Below are 22463 nucleotides of genomic sequence, written 5' to 3' on the forward strand. Positions count from 1 at the left end.
TCATTTTGTAGCGTAGACAGGGCGTGAGCCAAGGAGGAGAAACAGAGACAGCCTTTTGAGCTTTGCTGTCCCTTTTTCCCCAGTCTGTTCAGTTTCATATGTTGTGCTCATCACTGAAGGTCCAAGCACCTGGCACTGTCATTCACTTTTGTCTGCCGGCCACGCCTCTGCCTTCGCAGGCCAGGTTAACAAACCCACGCATTTGTTTTTTTAAATAGCTTTTCTTCTCGTTCACAAATGAAAACACACTTGGGAGGCCTGACACTGCAGCCTGCACTGATCAGCAGAGACTATACAAGGCCCCACCTCTTGTGTTACTGAACAGACCTTGCTCTTTTCCCCAAGAGCTGGGCTGTGAATCAGGGTCCAGGGCCCAGTCCAGCTCTGATCATTCCATTCTCTCATCCCAAACATTTTAGTTGTAGCTACAACTGGAGATGGAATTCCATGAACAATTGTTTAGGATAAGAAGTGACAGCGTTGCCGTACAGCCGTTGAACAGCTCCTGCCTCCGAACCAAGATGTGACTGCATTTCAGTGCTTGGCAAACCAACCCTATACAAGCCCTACCCAACCATCAGCGTGAGTACCAGGCTTAATTAGCTAATTCCAGACATGCCCTTCCAGAGGCTCAGATGAAAAAATGTTATTCTGCATGAACAGCAGCATGTTTTTGAGCAGTTAGGACCTCAGCCACTGACTGCACAGGGTTAAATCCACAATTGTTGACCATATCCCAACTCAGAGAACTGTCTGCTTCAGCCAGAGACAGGGAATGGGATAGAGAGCCTTTCACCTCTAGGGCACCGGATCCTAGGTGGGCCAGGTGAGAGGCACTGGCTGGCTCAGGGTGGGTTTGGAATACCATATGGGGCCTTTCACCACTCAAGCATTGGTTCCAATCCAGTCCCAGGTCAGTGGACTGCCTGGTGTGACTGGCACACTGGCAATTCACCCTAAGGCAATGACACTTGGGCATATGGAGAGAACCTGCTACCAGGTTCATGCACCAGGCCCTGGCAGAAGCAAGGAAACCGACTGTTCCACTCCCTGCGCTAGTCTGTGCGGCTCAAAAACGTATTTTAAAAAACAAAACCCAATTTTTGGTGAAAACTTTGAAAACACCAGAGAATAAAAGAATCAGACAAAACTCCTGGTTTATTTACAAAGGAAAGCAAAAACAACACCTCAAATCCATGAGTATTTACAGCACCACAAGGAGGTGAGTGGACCCGCAAGGCTGAGGTGGTGGGCAGGGAGAGAATTTTCTCTTGGATCCAGGGAGAGCTGAAAGGGGTTAAGCCGCAAGCATCTAAAGGGCCAGCGTCAAACAACAGTTGACTTAGCAGGAGCAGTTAGTCTCATGCCAGTGTTGAGGTTAACCCCTGTGGGGGCCTGTCTCCCACAAGAGGAGCTTGCGAAGGACAAACGGAGCTGGAGATGAGCCTGAGCCGTTAGTGGCCACAGAAAATTAAAGAGGATATTATTTATCTGACTGTTAAAAAGTATCTTAAAGCAGCAGGCTGGAAAGCAGAACAGATTGGATGGGCCTACTGGACTGAGGGTGCAAGGACAGCGAGGGGATCCCAGTCACTTGACCAAGGACAGGGTGTCTTCCGTAGCTGAGGGGAGCTGGAACGAGAGAGAGAACAGATGAAAGGTACTGCCAGAATGCAGGTCTACACTACAGAGTTTTCGGCACAGCTATGTTGGTCTGGGGGTGTGGCAAAACCCCCCACCTAGATGCGAGATGCTGACAAAAGAGGGCCTCTGTTGACACAGCGAACGTCTTGCAGGGGGATGGTGCTACTTGCTGACAGAAACACTCCTATGTCGTGTCTCCATTAGGGGGCTCTGCCAGTACAGCTATCCTGGCCACATAAACAAGGCCATAGAGTCAGGTGGGGTCTGCACATGAAGATCTTATTGGGGCCCCTAGAGAACAGAATGACCCCCACTCGCCAGGAATATGATCCCAGCCCAGATCCTGATCGCACCTGCAGCGGGAAGTTATTTTTTCTTAAGTGAGCCCTTCAATTTCTCCTTCTCGGACGAGCGCTGCTTCCGCACTCTCTCATCTTTCTTTCCTTTGGTGTTCTCTAAGTTTTCATAAACCGTTGGTTCCTCCTTCTGCCTGAGAGACAGCGAGAAAGCCAGAGAGGTGAGCAGGGCATGGAGAGCCAGGAGGGCAGCACCAGAATGGTGGGGAGGCCGGGGGGGGGGGGGAGGGGAGAGGGCATGGTTAATGCCCGGGGGGGGGGGGACTCCTGATTTGCTACAGCTCTTACTTAGAGGACTTTCGGGAGGCCTTGACATGTTGGTTCTTCAGCGCAGGTGGGTACGCAATGTTCCCATATTCAGACTCTTTGGATCTCCCCTTCTGAGACTGCATGAGAAAACGAGACAAGAGAGGACTGGAGAAGGGGAGAGAGCACAGTGCTGGGGTGTGGGGTAATGGGGCGTGGCAGGGGGCAAAGGGCAGCTGCCTTGTGGCCCCTTATGCCAGGGTAGGACGTGAGGAAATGGGGCATGGTCAGGCTATGACAGACAGCAGCACAGCATCTCCTGGGACTGAGTGCACGGCGTCCCCATTCTCACCTGCATAACATCCAGCTTCTTCTTGGTGGTCTCTATGAACTGGCAGATGGCCATGTAGATGAATTTATACTGGGCCTCAGTCTGCACCATTCCCGAGCGCTGGGCTCTTACCATCTGGATGGTCTTCTGGATGTCTATGTCGCAATCCAGCCCTGGAGGGGGTGCGTTGGGGGACAGGGAGAGGCAAAGAGGCAGTTATGGGCTGAAGGCTGCTGCAGTGAGTTCCTCACCATTTACCTATCCCCAGCCTGCGAGGTCACCAGACAAAATCCTAGTGGAACCTAGTCCCAGCAGGTTCCCCCTCCCCAGGGTGGGAGGAGACACTGGTACCTTCAGCCCTCGGTTCTCTCCCACTACTCACACTCTCTTCTTGCCTGCATGCCTCTAAGTCAACCAAGTGCGAGTGCCAATCCCTGGGCAACACTAACGCGCCACTGACTGGGCAGTTATATCCACAAATGAGAGCACCAGAGATCCAGCTACTATCCGGGGACAGCCAGCCAGCAGCCATTGCCAGGCTTCCACTAATGGGTCGTTACAATCCCCAGTGGCAGCCCCCTGCACCTCTCCTCTGCCCTGGCCCTACGGTGGGAGCTTTGGCAAAGGGGTGTGGTCACCCACCCCTGCCATTAAGGCCCTGGGATATTCAGGCAACCACTTTCTCACCCACATGCCTGATATTTCCCAGCTAGTGAAGCTGCCTTTAGGACCCAGCTGGCGGAGAAGACTGACCACGGGGCAGAGCCCTGCAGGAAAAGCATAAGCATGGGAAGTATCTTACCCTTGGTGGAAATCATCTCCACTATCATGTCAATGACGATGATGGTTCCGGTGCGGCCAATCCCAGCACTGCACACAAGGGCACAAGCAGAAGTCAGGAGATGGCAGTACCATACATACACATTCCTCCAGCAACTTACAGCCTCTGGCAGCAACTCCAAGGGTTTCCCAGGCTGTCCTGCACCCACTGCTACAAAGCAGCCACCTCAGAGGTGTGGCATTGTTTAGCAGCGGCACACAAACACTGCACAAGAGATTAGGACAGGAAAGGAGAATGGGATCTCCATCCTGAGCTTGGGGTGGATTTAGGAAGGTGGAATGGAAGTGCCAGCACTGGGATTTGCCAGAACAAAGGGATTCAATCAAGAGTCACAGATAGAGCGACCAGATGTCCCGATTTTATAGGTACATTCCCGATTTTGGGTCTTTTTCTTATATAGGCTCCTATTACCCCCCACCCCCGTCCCGATTTTTCACATTTGCTGTCTGGTCACCCTAGTCACAGGGAACAGACATGATCTTTAATGACTGTGAGCAGTCAGGGTGTTCAGTTTACAGAGACCCCTGCGGAGTGTGGCATTTGGGCAGACTGCCCCCTGTGGAGTCAGCCAACCAACTCCCTGCAGCACAGCAGCAGGAGCATTAAAATGAGCAGATACGGCCCCCACACCCACCTGCAATGCACCACTATGGGCCCAGCCTCAGGGATACTCTCTTGTTTCTGGTTGATTTGGTCCAGGAAGCTGAGCACCCCTCCCGGCTCACTGGGGACTCCGTGGTCTGGCCAGCTCAGGTACTGGTACTGCCAGATCTCCCGCACGGCTTTACACTAGGGGACAACAAAACACACACATGGCAGGTTGTGCACAGTTCCACCCCATCCTCCCCATGTCCCCCAGTCCCTTAGGTTCCCATCCTGCATGACGAAGGGACTGAGGGTTTCTGCCCATTAACCTCCAGACTGAGAACAGGCCAACTTAGTTCCCAAACAACAAATGACAGAGAGAGGGAAACAATATTTGGTCAGTGAAGCCCTCCAGCTGGCCTGGAACAGGGACCTAGGGGTGAAAGCGCCCATGCTCCATCTCCTGACCCTTGAGCCTGCCAGTCTCCCACTCCTTCCAAATCAGGGACCAGACTGGAACCAGGACCATAGAAGTTACAGGTCCCGTTGCACTTTGCCTAATGTCACCTGAAATGCCACAGTCACTGATTCCCAACCTTGAAGACTTAGCCACAGCTAAAGTCCCAGGAACAATTAATGCTCAGGGGCGTGGCACTCACATTGTCGATTGGCGAGAGACAGAGCTGTCGGAGTTTGTACTCCAGGGCATCATGTTCTCCAAGATTCTCCACAATATAAGGACCATACTCTTTGGTGCTGCCCTCCTCTGGCCAGTAGGGGACGCACTTGTTCTGTGAGGAAACAAGAATAAACGGTGATGACTGAAACGAGGAGACTAACAGAAGAAAAATCCCTAGGGAGAAAGAAAAAGGTAAAGTGGTGAGTGGCTGGGGGTGGGGAAGAGAAAGGAGGAGGGATGGGTGCAAGACATGGCAGCAGGCCCTCTGAGACACCTACCCTCCCTTTCTCCACCTCCCGGGTGGTCATCACAATGATGCGAGAGTTTTCCTGCCACATCATCTGCCAGAAGTCATTGACGGTGGCATCCAGGCAGCCCTGGCTTGCGATGTATGTCTTGGTGAATTCATCTGGGCTGATCAGCTGGTTCTACAGAGGGGCAAATGGACAAGGGAAGGGCAGGGGTTACAGGAACCAGGGTCCTGTGCCCCCTCTCCAAGACATGGCAGCATTGCTGGAGGCTCACCTTGATGTAGTTGGCATTGATATAATCCGCTCCGGGGATATTTGGGTCCCTGCCTTGTAGGATGACTCGAGAATGATCAACTAGGGAGGCAAGGAAGGGGTTAACACAACACTGAGGTATCCCCCCACCCCAAAATTCAGGCATTGGTCCCACATCTAGCCCACTCTCTACACTCCAGATCAATCCAATGGGCCCATCAAACTCTGTTTCCCCACCATCCCTCATACTGGATCCGACTAACAGGACCATATAACCCAGTGCCCCCCACTTACCCTCTGAGCCGGATCAGCCCAATGAGCCAGTGTATCCAGATGAGCATGCACACCCACACCCACAAGGGCATGCAGAGGAGGCAATGCCTCTCACTAAATCCTTTATGGCTTTAAATACCCAGCCAGGGGCCCCTTGTAGCTCATCCCCACGGGAGGGCAAATAAACCCCAGGCAGGTTGAGGCTTCCTCTGGGGTAAGTCTAGGCAGGGCTCTGACAGGTCTTCACTGCCCCTCTGTGTGTCAGGCCCTCCCGCTGAGGCAGGAACATGCAGCCTCTGGATGTCTTCCTGATGGGAGGGCAGGACTCACAGGGCAAGATGTTCTTATACCGGTTCTTTCCCTTGTTCTCAGGTCTCTGCCCCTCATGCCGATCATACAGATGCTTGGCCTCCTGTTTCTGCAGGCTCTGAAAGGGGAAGGGAGGGTAACCGTTACGGCAGAGCAACCCGCTGTGATTGGTGTGGGGAGCACAGAGAGTAAGGATGGTCCAGTAGCTAGGGCAGTAGCCTAGGAGACTCGTGAAAGCTGGGTTCAGTTCCTTGCTCTGCACGGCCTTCCTGTGCCTCAGTTCCCCAGCCACAAAATGGGGCTAATACCCTGCCCCAGCTCACAGGGGTGTGAGGATGATAAATTCATTTAAGATTGTGAGGCGCTCAGATTCTGTGGTAATGGGGGCCAAGTTCAGAGATGACCTGACATAGAGAGGTCATGATAGGGATGAATCCATTAATGGAGACGGGAAAGAGAATGAGGCTGGGAGCAGGGTCTCCCAGAAGGACATGGAGACAGTCACAACACAATCACTTACATCAAATTCCTCCCAGAATCCAGCCTTGGCTGTCTCCTCAGCCGGGCTCTGCTTGTTCAGTTCATGCACTCTGTTCTCAATGTCTGCCGCGTTCACTCTGGTGGCATAATAGGGCTGGGTAAGGAAGAAGGGAAAGGCTTGGTGAGCAAGAGGGATAGGACGGAGATGGACACATGCTGTAGACAGGGACAGAGGGTGAAGCCCCCAAAAGTATCTCTGACACAAGGACCCCATTTACCTGTCTCAGGTACACGTAGGATCCGGACACCTCCTCGATTCCAGTCTTCTTGAAATGCTCCACTAGGTCTGCCAAGCTGTCAAACATCTCAGCACCTCCCACTGTGTATCTCCCATTCTGGAGAGAGTAAAGCTGTGTTATTCACATCTCCTAATGGACTCCCTGCCCCCCATGGTGTATCTTACAACCAGTGCCATGGGAGATTGTTACACTGGGACATGAAGCCCTGGGTAGGTCTTGCTCTGTTGAGTTTGAAGCATTGCATCTCATGTGGTATGTGTCACACCCTCCTGGCAGGATGGGCAACTGAGAGCTTGTTCTGGTACCATCAAACTTGTAAGTTGGTGAGCTGACCCCGGGTGTCCTGCTGCATGGGTGGAAACCCAGAGAAGTCAACTTCCCCCCCAGCTCTTGTTTAAGGTCAGTTGTTTTGTTTCCCCATAATTCACCTGCATACACACTCCACTGTCCCAAACCCACCCATGTTAGAATCATAGAATGTCAGGGTTGGAAGGGACCTCGGAGGTCATCTAGTCCAAGCCCCTGCTCAAAGCAGGATCATCCTCAAAGAAGGATCATATGGAGTGAGAGAAGACCTAGTAATGTATGGGTTGATCTTATCCACCAGGCTAGGCTTAGGGACCTCAGCAAGGTCTTCTCTCCTACAAGAGGCTTGTACCTCCTCAGCTTCTCATCACAGCTCAGTAGTTCATTTCTGGAACTCCCTATGAAGTCTGAAGAACCCTATAGAGCCAAGGAGACCAGAAACAACTGACCTTCCTTCTCTCCGCTATCTTCCTCTCTGGCCTCCCTGTGTCACACTTTGTTCTCTGTCCCAGGTGCATAACTGTCTGGTTCAGTCTCCAGATTCTCCTCTCCTTCAATCTCACAGGCTTCTTTGAGGCTCTGCACATCTCTGCTCTGTCCAATGTAGGAACTCCCATTGCTACCCAGAGCTCCCTTCCTGTCTTCCTGCCACTTGTGTCTGCACTAGACTCCTCCCTCATCCTGGATGCAGCAAAATCAGCCATCCCCCACAGCCACTGCTCAGACCAGGCAAGGACTAAGGAACCCAACAGTAGGCAGCCAAGCCCTTAGCATGGATTTCATATACATTGTTGGATACAAAAACATTCCAGCAGTTTCCATATCTTCCTGTTGGTAAAAATAGATCAAACAGCTGCCACAGACAAATGTTTCCTTCCCTCCCTCTGCTTGCTCCCTTCCCTGCACCCCGCCCCATCCCTCTCACCTCACACATGATCTTGACATGGGTGACCTTAAGCCGAACCCCAGGGGTGCCAGCAGCCCCAGTTGGTGGGGCCTCAGGCCCAGCTTTGGGTTGGTCAGTCAGGACAGACAGGACAAAGTCACCAGGTTTGCTGAGGCTCTCACGCACCAGGAAAGTCCAGGGGATGGCCTTGGACTGGAGCAGAGACTCAGCTGCTGGGCCAGATAGATGCCCATGGTACCACCTGGGAAAAATGGGACAGGATCAGACAAGAGCGGGGGGGTTGCAGGGCCAGAGGGAAACCAAGTGAGGGACAGGACCTGGGGCACGTGGGGATGAGGGAAAGAAGTGGAGGGACCAAGAGTTATAGGGGAGATGAGTAGAAGGTACCTGTGGCTGAGCAAAGCTAGGAGGGACAGGATCTGAGGGGTGCCAAGGTGGATGGGGCGTGGAACAGAAGGGACAGGTGAGCCAGGGGCAGGGAGCCAGGGGAAAGCTAAGTGGAAGACAGGTTTAATAATTGTGAGACACGGCAGGACGGGGGCAATGTTAAGAGCTGTATGTTAAGTCCTCTCACGGGGGTGAGGCTAACACAGCAGGGGTCACTACCCCGTGACTCACTGCACGGCACAGCCGGGGTCAGTATCTAGTGATGTAAGTAGCTACAGTTACAATTCCCCCTTTATTTGGAAAATCAAATGCACCTGAAACATAATACAAATGCCCAACCAGTACAGCCAGTTTAATATCACACACACAGATGGGATATCTAGATTGCCTGATCTGGGTATATAACCTGCATCCCCTGACAAAGGAGAAGGTTATTCTGACTCTATTTGGACATGTGTCATCTCTGAAGCTTGATGGCTTTCAGATCACACAGCCACTTCCTGTTCCCAGAACAGGTCCTTTGGCAGGGATCTGTTTGGCCACATAGGTAGGTCTGTCTGTGTTCACTACTCTTGGTAGTTTTCATTGTCAGTCACTAGGCACGTGTGTTACTTCTCCCATTGCACAAGCCTTCTCAGTAGCATTCTACGTGTCCGCTAGATACAGAGCACCAATGGAAACTCCTTGGTTTTGTGTAGATGTCTTCTGTTCCTTCTGTAGGACTGACCCTCAGGAGAGTCTATGACACTACCTCTCAGTGAGTGGTGCAGCTGTTGACAAGGTTTCCAGCTCCTTCTTTTTTGGAATTAACATTCTCTCCTGCTTGCAATGGGGTGACTCCAGCCTTCTTGTCAATTTTCTTATGTTGCAGTTTCTTGCTCTTTGGTAAGCACTCCAGGGTCACTGGTCTCTGGCTGAAGAAGTCAGAGCTACAGCTAATAGCTGGTGGCACTAAGGTTTGTGTCCTGCTGCCAATGGGTCTCTGAACCGGGGACTCTAAGGGAGCCTGTGAGGTGAGTTGTGATAGACTCACAAAGCTAAATAGGGATCCCGTGAATCTGCCAGGACCCTTTTTTATTTTGATTCTCGAGTTCTTTGCTATTTGTACCAATACTTTTGCTAAATGACTGCATTTGAGTGCACATAAGGGTGTGGCTTGCGGTGTGGAACTGATACATTAATGCAGAGAGCAGAAACGAGCCACTCATGAATTGTGGGCAGGGCCGGCTCTAGACCCCAGCACGGCAAGCACGCGTGTGGGGCGGCCCTTTCCCGGGGGGGCGGCAGGCTGGGCCGGCGGACCTGCCGCAGTCATGCCTGCGGGAGGTCCACCGGAGCCCCGGGATGACCGGACCTGCCGCAGGCATGACTGCGGAGGGGGCGCTCGTCCCGCGGCTCCAGTGGACCTCCCACAGGCATGACTGCGGACGGTTCGCTGGTCCCGCGGCTCGGCTGGACCTCCCGCAGGCATGCCTGCGGCAGCTCAAGCAGAGCCGCCGGACCTGCGAACCGTCCGCAGCTGCGGGAGGTCCAGCCGAGCCGCGCGACCAGCGGACCCTCGGCAGTCATGCCCGCGGGAGGTTCGCTGCTCCCCCGGCTCCGGGGCGCCTCCCGCGCATGACTGCTTGGGGCGGCCAAAAAGGTAGAGCCGCCCCTGATTGTGGGCCATTCTCTGCTATCCCCTGGTGAGCTCAGTGCTACACAATGGTTATTCCCTTGCTACTCAGCATGGTCTGCAACAGCTCAATCTTCTAAGAAGCTGAGTACTTGCTCACAAATAAGAGGTTCCTATTTAGTTCTAGTAGATCTAGCTCTACCCTAGACCAAGGGTGATCATGTATCTCATATGATGTCAGCCGTCCCCTGTGCATTAACCCACAAAAGCTTATGCTCAAATAAACATTTTAGTCTCTAAGGTGCCACAAATACTCCTCATTCTTTCTATTGACAGTGGTATTGTATTTACATTTTATTATCTTTGTGGCAGTGTTCGCGCCTGGTGGGACTAGACCACCTCCAGCTCTCTTTTGCATTCATAGTACCCAGCTGGAAGCTGTGGTGATCTCATGCTATGTTATAGATGGGTGAACTAGAGTGCCTTGTGATAAAGGAGGATATTGATATAATAGGCATCACAGAAACCTGGTGGACTGAGAGCAATCAATGGGACACAATCATTCTGGGGTACAAAATATATCGGAAGGACAGAACAGGTCGTGTGGGGGGAGGAGTGGCACTATATGTTAAAGAAAGTATAGATTCAAATGAAGTAAAAATCTTAAGCGAATCCACATGTTCCATAGAATCTCTATGGATAGAAATGTCATGCTCTAGTAAAAATATAACATTAGGGATCTATTATCGACCACCTGACCAGGACAGTAATAGTGATGATGAAATGCTAAGGGAAATTAGAGAGGCTATCAAAATTAAGAACCCAATAATAGTGGGGGATTTCAATTATCCCCATATTGACTGGGAACATTTCACTTCAGGACGAAATGCAGAGATAAAATTTCTCGATACTTTAAATGACTGCTTCATGGAGCAGCTGGTACGGGAACCTACAAGGGGAGAGGCGACTCTAGATTTAATCCTGAGTGGAGCGCAGGAGCTGGTCCAAGAGGTAACTATAGCAGGACCGCTTGGAAATAGTGACCATAATACAATAGCATTCAACATCCCTGTGGTGGGAAGAACATCTCAACTGCCCAACACTGTGGCATTTAATTTCAAAAGGGGGAACTATACAAAAATGAGGGGGTTAGTTAGACAAAAGTTAAAAGGTACAGTGACTAAAGTGAAATCTGCAAGTTGCTTGGGCCCTTTTTAAAGACACCATAATAGAGGCCCAATTTCAATGTATACCCCAAATTAAGAAAAACAGTAAAAGAACTAAAAAAGAGCCACCGTGGCTTATCAACCATGTAAAAGAAGCAGTGAGAGATAAAAAGACTTCCTTTAAAAAGTGGAAGTCAAATCCTAGTGAGGCAAATAGAAAGGAGCACAAACACTGCCAACTTAAGTGCAAGAGTGTAATAAGAAAAGCCAAAGAGGAGTTTGAAGAACGGCTAGCCAAAAACTCCAAAGGTAATAACAAAATGTTTTTTAAGTACATCAGAAGCAGGAAGCCTGCTAAACAACCAGTGGGGCCCCTTGACGACCAAAATACAAAAGGAGCGCTTAAAGACGATAAAGTCATTGCGGAGAAACTAAATGGATTCTTTGCTTCAGTCTTCACGGCTGAGGATGTTAGGGAGATTCCCAAACCTGAGCTGGCTTTTGTAGGTGACAAATCTGAGGAACTGTCACAGATTGAAGTGTCACTAGAGGAGGTTTTGGAATTAATTGATAAACTCAACATTAACAAGTCACCGGGACCAGATGGCATTCACCCAAGAGTTCTGAAAGAACTCACATGTGAAGTTGTGGAACTATTAACTAAGGTTTGTAACCTGTCCTTTAAATAGGCTTCGGTACCCAATGACTGGAAGTTAGCTAATGTAACGCCAATATTTAAAATGGGCTCTAGGGGTGATCCCGGCAATTACAGACCGGTAAGTCTAACGTCGGTACCGGGCAAATTAGTTGAAACAATAGTTAAGAATAAAATTGTCAGACACATAGAAAAACATAAACTGTTGAGCAATAGTCAACATGGTTTCTGTAAAGGGAAATCGTGTCTTACTAATCTATTAGAGTTCTTTGAAGGGGTCAACAAACATGTGGACAAGGGGGATCCGGTGGACATAGTGTACTTAGATTTCCAGAAAACCTTTGACAAGGTCCCTCACCAAAGGCTCTTACGTAAATTAAGCTGTCATGGGATAAAAGGGAAGGTCCTTTCATGGATCGAGAACTGGTTAAAGGACAAGGAACAAAGGGTAGGAATTAATGGTAAATTCTCAGAATGGAGAGGGGTAACTAGTGGTGTTCCCCAAGGGTCAGTCCTCGGACCAATCCTATTCAATTTATTCATAAATGATCTGGAGAAAGGGGTAAACAGTGAGGTGGCAAAGTTTGCAGATGATACTAAACTACTCAAGATAGTTAAGACCAAAGCAGATTGTGAAGAACTTCAAAAAGATCTCACAAAACTAAGTGATTGGGCAACAAAATGGCAAATGAAATTTAATGTGGATAAATGTAAAGTAATGCACATTGGAAAAAATAACCCCAACTATACATACAACATGATGGGGGCTAATTTAGCTACAACGAGTCAGGAAAAAGATCTTGGAGTCATCGTGGATAGTTCTCTGAAGATGTCCACGCAGTGTGCAGAGGCGGTCAAAAAAGCAAACAGGATGTTAGGAATCATTAAAAAGGGGATAGAAAATAAGACTGAGAATATATTATTGCCCTTATATAAATCCATGGTACGCCCACATCTCGAATACTGTGTACAGATGTGGTCTCCTCACCTCAAAAAAGATATTCTAGCACTAGAAAAGGTTCAGAAAAGGGCAACTAAAATGATTAGGGGTTTAGAGAGGGTCCCATACGAGGAAAGATTAAAGAGGCTAGGACTCTTCAGCTTGGAAAAGAGAAGACTAAGGGGGAATATGATAGAGGTATATAAAATCATAAGTGATGTTGAGAAAGTGGATAAGGAAAAGTTATTTACTTATTCCCATAATACAAGAACTAGGGGTCACCAAATGAAATTAATAGGCAGCAGGTTTAAAACAAATAAAAGGAAGTTCTTCTTCACGCAGTGCACAGTCAACCTGAGGAGGTTGTGAAGGCTAGGACTATAACAATGTTTAAAAGGGGACTGGATAAATTCATGGTGGCTAAGTCCATAAATGGCTATTAGCTAGGATGGGTAAGAATGGTGTCCCTAGCCTCTGTTCGTCAGAGGATGGAGATGGATGGCAGGAGAGAGATCACTTGATCATTGCCTGTTAGGTTCACTCCCTCTGGGGCACCTGGCATTGGCCACTGTCGGTAGACAGATACTGGGCTAGATGGACCTTTGGTCTGACCCGGTATGGCCATTCTTATGTTCTTATACTACAAAACAACCTCCTCTGTACAGGGTCCCATCATCAGCAAATTCCTCTTGATGGTCCCAGTCAGATTGGAGATCCCGGGACTGCTCCTCCCAACCATCAAGCTAGAAGGACTTCCTCAGCTGTTGTGAGCTGGGGTCGTTTTTTGTTTTCTTATTTGAATTTGTCAAATTTTCTTCCAGAAGCAGTTGGTAAGTGAATCCTATTTACTTCAAATCCTCTTCCTGAGGCCACTATTCCCAGGCACTTTTGGCATGACAATAAGCTGCTCGCCTGGCCCCTCTTTCACATTTAATCAGTGCTGTGGCAACTTCATGCGCCTGTTCTGAAGTCCAGGCTGTGCTTCAGTGGTTTCTGTAATGTGGCTTCCAACTCTTTACGGTCTGTTTCTACCTTGAACAGATTAATGAAACCACTCACAAACCAAAACGATTCCCAACATTTCTTCTTCATCTGAGCACCGGGCTGTGGTGACTTAGTAAAAGCACATGCTACCGGCTGAGCATTTTGCATGTCAGCTTAGGGGCAGAGGGAGCTGTTTGGAGAGCAAGAAATGGCTGTGTGATTAGCAAGCCATCGAGGTTCAGTTTGAGATTTACACACCCACTAACACTGAAGTAAATGGCTGTGGATCCTGGCTGTCACAAAACAGTGATATAAACCCTCTGTCACCCTGACCTTGATCACCTGAGTGGGACCAGGCAATGAAGAAAACCTCATCACGCCTTACAGGAGCTGGCCTGTCTTCAGACACCTAGGGCAGGCTCTCCCCAGCCTGGGGTTCTGGGGGGGCTGGAAGCAGGCAGCCCTTCCTGCTGGGGCAAGGGGCTCTTTTTGCCCTGTCTCATTCCAGGGCTGGGCCTCTGTTCTCCCCATCTGCAGAGAGGAAATAGTTAACCCCCCTGGTGGCCCAGCTCAGGGAAGACACGTGATGGAAAATCTCTCAGGGAGAGAGAGTGAGAAAAGGAGCTTTCGTAAGAGCAGGGGGAGAGAAGTTTCCAACCGCAATAGTAAGGGAGGAAGCTGCAGAGCCCCAGCCCAAGCCAACGGCCCTGACTGGAGCAGACAAAACGTGGAGGGGCACACATGCTGCGCCCCACACAGGACCGCAACCCTGCCCCAGGGCGAGGGGCACCGCTGTGGAACAGCCACCCACCGCCAGGGGGCTGAGAGCACAACACAGTGCAAACCACCTGATTTGATTTAGGAACACAATGCCGAAGACATATGCAATAGGGGAGGGGACGGAGACCAGGTGGGGACTGGAATAGCATGATCTGAGAGGTCCTTCAGCAGGATGCCCAACACTGGGATAGCAGGGGCTGCAGGGCAGGTCTGCGGGCCATTGGCAGAGCTGTGTGGGGAGCCCAGGGCTGGAATAGCAGGGGGGGCTGCAGGGCAGGACTGAGGGACATTGGGTCATACACTGCACTCTATATTACACCGAGGCCTCTTCTTGTAACTAGCATCACAATTTTCACTTTTAGCAACAAGATATAAATAGCAAAACCAATGAGACAGCGGAAGTCAAAGTTGCCAAATATAAGCAGGGCCCACATTGAAATTTCACAGACTTGCATGCAAAGGAGCAGAGAGGGGGGCATTTTATATTTAGTTAGTTCTGGAGTGGGGGCTGGGCTATGCTCTCAGTCCCAGACAGTCTGGTACCAAAACTGTGTTCAGGGGGGTGAAGAGGGGCGTACCACGGGAATTAGCCCCTCAGTTCACAGGGTTGCAGGACGAGGCTGTGGGGGTGGGCGTTAGCCCCTCAGTAAAAGACTGGTGGTTGCTCTGCTTACTCCATACCTCTCTGTAGTGGGATCGGAGCAGTTCAGTGGATACCTCAGGTCTATTATAGTCCCATCTTTATCCTGTAGTGAACCCTGCTGCTGTGTGTAGTACTCCACCAGTTCAGACAGTGTGGCAAACTTCTCCCCTCCATAGAGATCATAATAATCCCCGGTGTTCTGGATACGAATGTGGGTCACCTGGTCACCGACCCTGAGGGATGAGGCAGAGAGGAGTCTGGTGAAGAGAGGGTCAGGAAAAGGGGAAGGAGAAAGGAAAGGAAAGTCCCTCCCAGGACGGGGTGCAGGGGGACTGGGGTCAGGAAGTAGGACGGAGAGTGGGTCAGACAATGATGCCCCTCGGGTATCTTTTGGGCAGGATGAAGGGAGGGAGCGATGGGGCTGGAAGGCACAGCCCCTTATATATCCCCCTTGGGGATGGTATAGGCAGAATGGGGCCACGGAAGAGGGAAGGGGCAGAGAGCGAAGCATCCACATATCCCTGGGATGGCAACAAATGTGGCAGGATGGGGTCTGAGTTACCCACCTGACAGAGAGGGAGAAATCTCCCTGATTCTTTCGACTAGGTCTAGCCAAGAAGCTTCCATGAACTCCTCGTCCCTTGAGTAAGGCCTCAGCTTGCAGTCCACTCAGGTCCCGGTGGAACCACCTAGGGGAGAGCAGAAAAGCAGGAAAGAGTAAACGCTGACAGCCAGAGGGTATACAGCCATACTTCTATGAGGGGTCTGTACGGTGGTCCCCCAAAAAGGATCCCAACCCTTGAGGGGGTGGTACAACAGATGGCCTGGGAAGGTCCTCTGTCACACACTCCTGGGGTATGATCCCAGACCCATCCCCAGGAAAGGATTGTACTGGGGTGAGTGGGATAGAGCAAGTGAGATGATTCCCCAACACCTGTCCCACCCCCACCACCTTCTCAGCTCCCCTCTTACCTCACCATCGTCGAGGGAGAGCAGCCAAGGGGCTGGGTAGCTACAACCAAAGGAACTTGAAAAATGTAAAGAAATGAGCTTTTAACGCTGACAAGAAAAGGGAAGTAAGCGTCTGCTGTCTCTGCTCGACTCCCTAATGCTGAGCTCCCGATGCGTTACTCTGGCCATCTACTTCTCCAGTGTCCCCCTCTCTCAGTCCATCTGCCTCTCTCTGATTCTGACTCCCCTTCTCTCCCCGTCTCACTCACGCTCTCCCTGTGGCGGGGCACAAACACAAGAAAGGCAAGTGTGTGGCTCAGATAGCACACAAGTCAGGGAACAGGAAGCGTTGCTGAGCCATCAGCTCCTCAGCCCTGAGCTGCTTTGCACAAACTTCTGCTTCTCCTTTTGGCTTCCCTCCCCCCGCTTTTTCTTCTCAGTTATTCTTGGTGTGTTCCCCGCCCACCCACGGTGGGGTTACCTCTTTGGGCATTGTAACTCCCCTCCCCACCAACATGTCAGTAACATGCTTCACACCAAACACACAAAGCTTCTTGCAATGGTGCAGAGCAGCTCATAGCATCATTGCAACTTGTACGGGGTCACTGCACAGCTGCAGGGCCAATGCAGACAGCAAATGCTGGCCCCGCAGCTGCAGTGGTGCAATTAGTCCCATCCCACAATGTCTGTTGCCACCAGGTAAGCCACTCCATGGAGGTCTGAAAGCAGCTGAGACTGTACTCAGCTATTCTGAACTATCTAGCTTAGCATGAAAGAAAGCGCCCTCCCAACACTCCTACAAGGTAGGGAAGTTATTCCCATTTTACAGATGGGGAACTGAGGCACAGGGTAGATGACGTGTCTTGCCCAAGGAGTCTGTGGCAGAGCCAGGCATTGACCCCAGGTTTCCCAAATTTCAGTCCAGTGCTCTAACCACAAGACCATCCTTCCTTGCACTGCCTGCCCTGGACAGATGAAGAGATGAAGAGCATCAGTGGATTAGCAAGGGTTGGGGCTACCCAGGTTACTGTTCAGAGTGCAGCACATATACCTATACAACCAAATGGCATATGCATCACCTGGTGCAAGCAGCAGAGTCCAAATACAGCATATTAAGTCCAAAGTAGCTGAACTGGCGATGCAGAGAGAAATATTAATAGCTATGGAATATAGGGATGTTAGAACTGACTTTCCCAATCCTCCATTTGCGGGGGAGAAGTGGAGAACTAGGGGGTCAAAGAGACGGGATCCATCTTCCGACAGAAGTTGAGGAGGCTGGTCCTTCCTCCTCACCACAGGAAGGGTGCTCCAGAAGATGGGGATACAGATGTGAGATGTACATAAGCTGAGTGTTTTGTGGAGATTTGATCATTAGACTATGGATAACTGGTGACTGTAAGAACTGTTCAATGACTTTTCTACTAGCTAGAAAGGTGGCAGATCCTACACATCTAGACAGACTACTAGGGGTGGCTGAGGAGGAGCCTGTGGTACACTCTGAAACTGATGACACGGGGAAGTGTAGGAGAGAAGTCCTGGAAGCTATATTTAGATTGCTAGAAAGAATGCTTAGTTCCAGGGGCTTTGCAGCTCTGAAACACGTCTAGTTCCATACAAAAGACTAGTTAGGTCAGGGGAACTTCAGCGTCTCAACATATGGCTACGAAGCTGATGTTAAGAAGACGGATTTACATTTAACCAGCACAGGAATTTGATGGAGGGCAGGGGGAGGGAGAGAATTTATACAAGGAATGGGCAGCACCTTAGGCAAGGTAGAAGTAGATTACTGGCACAGAAAAATAATAAATTTGGGGGAATTGCTTCAACTAGGACTGGGCAGCAGCCAATAGGTGCTAAGGAGCACTCAGGTTAGACAAAGACATCTTGTTAGAGATGTCAATGATTCCAAGGCATCACTGTCCAGTAGAGAGTAGGCAGAAATTACAGCTCCACTGTAGCAGGGGCAGGTTTAGACCACAGAGATAAATAGGCACCTGGGCAAAAATAAAACTCACCAGATGAACTGCTTACAAGAATATGCATTCTCATTAAAATCAGCAACTATACCAGAGGGTAGCAAATGTACCAATCCTTGAAAAAGGGTGCTAAGTGTGACCATGGGAATTACAGACCAGAAAGTCTTATTTCTGTACCAGGAAAATTGGCTGAAACAATGATTAAAAATAGCATTATAAACCAACCCTCTGTGTGAACATAACAAACAGGGACGAACATCACAGCTTCTGCAAAGGAACATCTATTATAATTCTTTGAACTTATCAATAAAATAATGGATTAAGGAGAACTGGCTGACATAGTTTTCAAAAAACCTTTATCAAAGGCCCTCACAAGAGACTGCTAAGAAAAGTAAGTAGCATAGGGTGAGAGGTGAAATTCTGTCATGGAATGGAAACTGTCTAAGAGAAACAAGGAGTAGAATAAATGGGCAATTTCCATTGTGACACAGGGTTAGGAGTGGAATGCCCCACGGTTTTGCAATGGGACGGTTAGTTAACATATTTCTTACTGATCTGACAGAGAGAGTGAGCAGTGAGGTGACAACATTTGTACATGACACTAAAATATTTATGCTGGTCATGACAGGATAAAACGGTGAAAAATTTCAGAAGGCAGCATGATGGTGGACTGAATTCACTGCTGACAAGTGCAAGGTAACGGATATTGCAAGGAATAATGTGAACTCGTCCTACATCTTATTGGGTTCTAAATTAACCCGAACCTGGGTGTCCTTGTAGAGGTTCAATGAAACGTCTGCCTAACGGGCAGTAGCCATCAAAGAATCCAACAAGGCTTTAAGATGCAGACCAGTGGGATGGAGAAGAATTGCTGGAGCTCTACCAATGTTGTTGCACCAATCAGTGGGATGGCCTCACCTGGAACACCGTGCTCATCTCTAGTTACCCTCTCTCAGGTCTGGAAAGACTGGGACTGTTTAGAGAGGTAACCAATAAAAGGGGACAAGAAATGTATACGACAGTAGCGGTAGGGCAGCAACTAGCTGGAGCTGCATTGTGCTAGGCAATGTATTCATATTAGACACAGAGATAGCCTCTGCCTCAAAGAGCCTACAGTCTAAATAGACAAAACAAAGGCCGTGACATTCTCAGCACTGCAGCAGCACAGCCGCAGCTGTCGCCTCCTACAGTGACAAAAGGGTTTTTTCTGTCAATGTAGTAAATCCATTTCTCTAAGGGCTCTTAAAATGCTGCAGTGGTGCAGCTGAGTCACTGTAGCGCATCAGCAAAGACACTATCTATGCCGACGGGAGGTAGCTCTCCTGTCAGTGTAAGTACTCCACCTCCCGGAGAGGTGGTAGCTAGAGTGATGGGAGAATTCTCTGGCGGACCTAGCACTGTCTACACTAGAGATTAGATTGGTTTAACTGTATTGCTCAGGTGGGTGGATTTTTTACACCCCTGAGCAACATAGTTATACCTACACTTGGAAATTAGGTTAACCAGGCTAGGAGCAGTAAACAGGTCAACAGAAGAATCGTTCCTCAACCTAGCCATTCCGTTCTGGGGCTTACAACCTAACTATGGTGCCCAGGGTGCAAAATTTTTCACACCCCTGCCTGAGCAACATAGCTAGGTTGAGCTAATTTTAAGGGTAAACCAGGCCAAAGAGTGAGAGGTGAAAAGGCACAGAGAGGAAAGTGACTTGCTTATGGTAACTCAGCAAGTCAGTGACAGAGCCTGGAACAGAAACTAGGTCTCCTGACTCCACCTGACTATGCTGTCTGTCTAATAAGAATACGGACTCAGATAGTGAAGGTGAATCAGGCACTCCTATGCACTGTTTCTCATAACATATGAGCAAGGGGACTGTCAATGACACTGAAAGGGAGCTAATGTAAAGCTGATGCAAGGAATTTGCTTTTTAAATACGTGTTATTAGTCTGTGGAATTCAGCACTGCAAACTGCCATACCAAGGGCTTGTATGTAGTTGTAGCCGTGTCAGTCCCAGGATACAGGGGACACAAGGAAGGTGAAGCAGCTATCATTTATTGGACCAACTTCTGCTGGTGAGGCCCTGAAGGAGAACTCTGCCTCTCTCACCAACAGAAGTCAGTCCAATAAAATACATTACCTCCCCCACCTTGTCTCTCTGATACCATGGGCTTAGCAGGATTCATGTAAGGATTGGACATTTGTATGGATAACAAGAACATCCACATTTACATTAGATAAGAAAAAACAGCAGGATAGTACGTCTCCTGCTGCCGGACATAACCCGATCACTAACTAAGGTCGGTAAGGAAGAAACTTCTCTTGGAAACAAGTTATTGCACAATAAACCAAGGGATTTTCTACACATTGATCTGAAGTAATTGGCTGCGGCCACTGTCTGAGACAGAAGACTGGACTAGACAGACCAGATCTGGCAGTTGCTATGTTAATGCTCTCCCTGGTCCCTCCTCCAGACAGTTGGGAAGAATGAGCATTGGAGCTATGCCCCAGTGTTCTTGTACCATGGGCATGGGGGCAGGGAGGGAAAGGAGAGACCTCATTAAGGGGCCTCATTCCATTCTCACTGACAACTCAACAGCTCTAAGCACTTGAATTCACTGGTACTGACCACGGCTTAGATATCAGCCAGGGACACATGTGGCTCAAGCCACGGTCGAGAGGGGCCCCCAGTATGCTGGGCTCCGTGACTCTTGTGATACTGTGGAATCCGGACCCTTCTGCAGAATTCAGCAGCCATTTCAAAACAATTCAGCTGCCAGCCCTTTGGCTGTATAGGAAGCTTTCTGGAGGTGCCTTCCTGCAGTGCTGTCTGCTAGAATCTGCACGGTAAGTGTCAGAACTCCTGGGTTCAATTCCCAGCGCAGGAAGGGGAGCAGGGCGAGTGGTTTAGAGTGGGGAGAGGCCTGGCCTCAGGGATTCTATTAATGGCTCTGCCTTTGACTTGCCATGGGACGTGGGCCAATCCCTTCCCCATCTGTGCTTCAATGCAAATGAGCCTTTACTTTTGCTAGGGTGAGTAGTACTGACCCCCGATACAGCCCTGCTGAATCCCATCACTCCTGCTCCCTTACAGCCCCCCTTGCCCACCCCCTCTAGGGCAGAGGTAGGCAACCTATGGCACGTGATCCGAAGGCGGCACGCGAGCTGATTTTCAGTGGCACTCACACTGCCCGGGTCCTGGCCACCGGTCCGGGGTCGCTGCATTTTAATTTAATTTTAAATGAAGCTTCTTAAACATTTTAGAAACCTTATTTACTTTACATACAACAATCGTTTAGTTATATATTATAGACTTCTAGAAAGAGGCCTTCTAAAAATGATAAAATGTATTACTGGCAGGGGCGGCTCTAGGATTTGCGCTGCCCCAAGCAGGGCGGCACGCCGCGGGGGGCGCTCTGGCGGTCGCCGGTCCCACGGCTCCAGTGGACCTCCTGCAGACGTGCCTGCGGAGGGTCCGCTGGTCCCACGGCTCCGGTGGACCTCCCGCAGGCATGCCTGCGGATGCTCCATCGGAGCCGCGGGACCAGCGGTCCCTCCGCAGGCATGCCTGCGGGAGGTCCACCGGAGCCGCCTGCCGCCCTCCCGCGGCACACCGCCCCAAGCGCGCGCTTGGCGCGCTGGGGTCTGGAGCCGGCCCTGATTACTGGCACGCGAGACCTTAAATTAGAGTGAATAAATGAAGACTCGGCACAGCACTTCTGAAAGGTTGCTGACCCCTGCTCTAGGGTCTTCACTTTCCCCACGTCTGCCTCTCACTTCCTATTTCTCCCACCACAGGACCCTTTTATCAGACCCTAAAGCCAACAAACCCCTGGAGAAATACACTCACCCACAGGATGGCATCAGGTCCCCGGCCGCAGGGGTCCCCACTGAGAAGGAAGGAATAAGAGAGGCTCAAGGGGATGGAGTACTGCAGCTGTCAGCCAGAGGAGCCTAGTGAAAAGGAAATAAACAATACTGAAGATACCGAGGAAACAGGAAGAATTTCCTGGGAAAGGGGTGCAGGACTGAAGACCGTTACAGACCCACGGAGTGGGGGTAGCACCCAGAGGGAAAGCATGGGTAATTTTATGGGGCCTGGGACAAGATGGTTAATGGACCTGACATTACTAGATCAGGGGCTGGTAAGAGTCCCCTGACTCGTCTGCGTCTAATCCAGTCAGTAAGGCTCTGAATGCCACTTACCTGTCCAGCCCTAATACTTCCCCGCCCACATGGTTACAAGAGTTGTGGTAGAGGGAGAAGCCTGAGATCAGGCAACCAGGCCCAGGACAAAGGGCTTCCGTCTCACCACTTGCAAATCTCTCCCTGAGCAGAGTTAATAAATAGATAGGCAAGTGGGGGAGGGGATATCCAACCTGACGGGGTGGGCAGGTGAGCAAGGTAGGAACTGCCTGTTCTCCCTGCCTCCTCCTCACTAAGTCTCCGCCCTCACTGGTGGACTGGTAATAGAACCACAGAGAACGCATAAGCAAATAAAACTTGGTCACCTGGAAGCTGCCACCTGAGCCACAGCTCCGGGCCCTTCCAGCCCTGGGCTCCCCACACAGCCCTGCCAATGCCCCTCAGTCCTGCCCTGCAGCCCCCTGCT

The 22463-nt window shown here is 50.1% G+C and overlaps 1 protein-coding gene across 2 annotated transcripts; it reads right to left on the reverse strand.

The window, feature by feature from the left end:
- Nucleotides 1–1140: 1140 nt before the first annotated feature.
- Nucleotides 1141–22198, reverse strand: PTPN6 (protein tyrosine phosphatase non-receptor type 6). 2 transcript variants are annotated; one of them, XM_045000384.1, is made up of 17 exons: nucleotides 22058–22198; nucleotides 21702–21805; nucleotides 15496–15618; nucleotides 14968–15162; nucleotides 7778–8000; nucleotides 6526–6642; nucleotides 6288–6401; nucleotides 5789–5885; nucleotides 5208–5287; nucleotides 4961–5110; nucleotides 4663–4794; nucleotides 4053–4207; nucleotides 3380–3447; nucleotides 2599–2750; nucleotides 2289–2386; nucleotides 1998–2134; nucleotides 1141–1632 (listed from the first exon to the last, which is right to left on the reverse strand). In XM_045000384.1, exons 2-16 carry the CDS (start codon nucleotides 21713–21715, stop codon nucleotides 2011–2013), a joined length of 1842 nt encoding a protein of 613 aa, XP_044856319.1. In that variant the 5' UTR covers nucleotides 21716–21805; nucleotides 22058–22198; the 3' UTR covers nucleotides 1141–1632; nucleotides 1998–2010. The 2 variants fall into 2 exon arrangements, with proteins under 2 accessions (XP_044856319.1, XP_044856328.1); XM_045000393.1 differs by lacking the exons at nucleotides 21702–21805; nucleotides 22058–22198 and adding an exon at nucleotides 15902–16426.
- Nucleotides 22199–22463: the final 265 nt, after the last annotated feature.

Source organism: Mauremys mutica, chromosome 1, assembly GCF_020497125.1.
Source record: "Mauremys mutica isolate MM-2020 ecotype Southern chromosome 1, ASM2049712v1, whole genome shotgun sequence".
Lineage (NCBI taxonomy): Eukaryota > Metazoa > Chordata > Testudines > Geoemydidae > Mauremys > Mauremys mutica.

Coding starts and splice junctions, on each gene's coding strand:
- PTPN6 (XM_045000384.1), bottom strand. Junction 4,208..4,662: donor GTCTCTCGCCAATCGACAAT/GTGAGTGCCACG, acceptor GTTGTCCCCTAG/TGTAAAGCCGTGCGGGAGAT. Junction 2,135..2,288: donor GCCTCCCGAAAGTCCTCTAA/GTAAGAGCTGTA, acceptor GCTGTCTCTCAG/GCAGAAGGAGGAACCAACGG.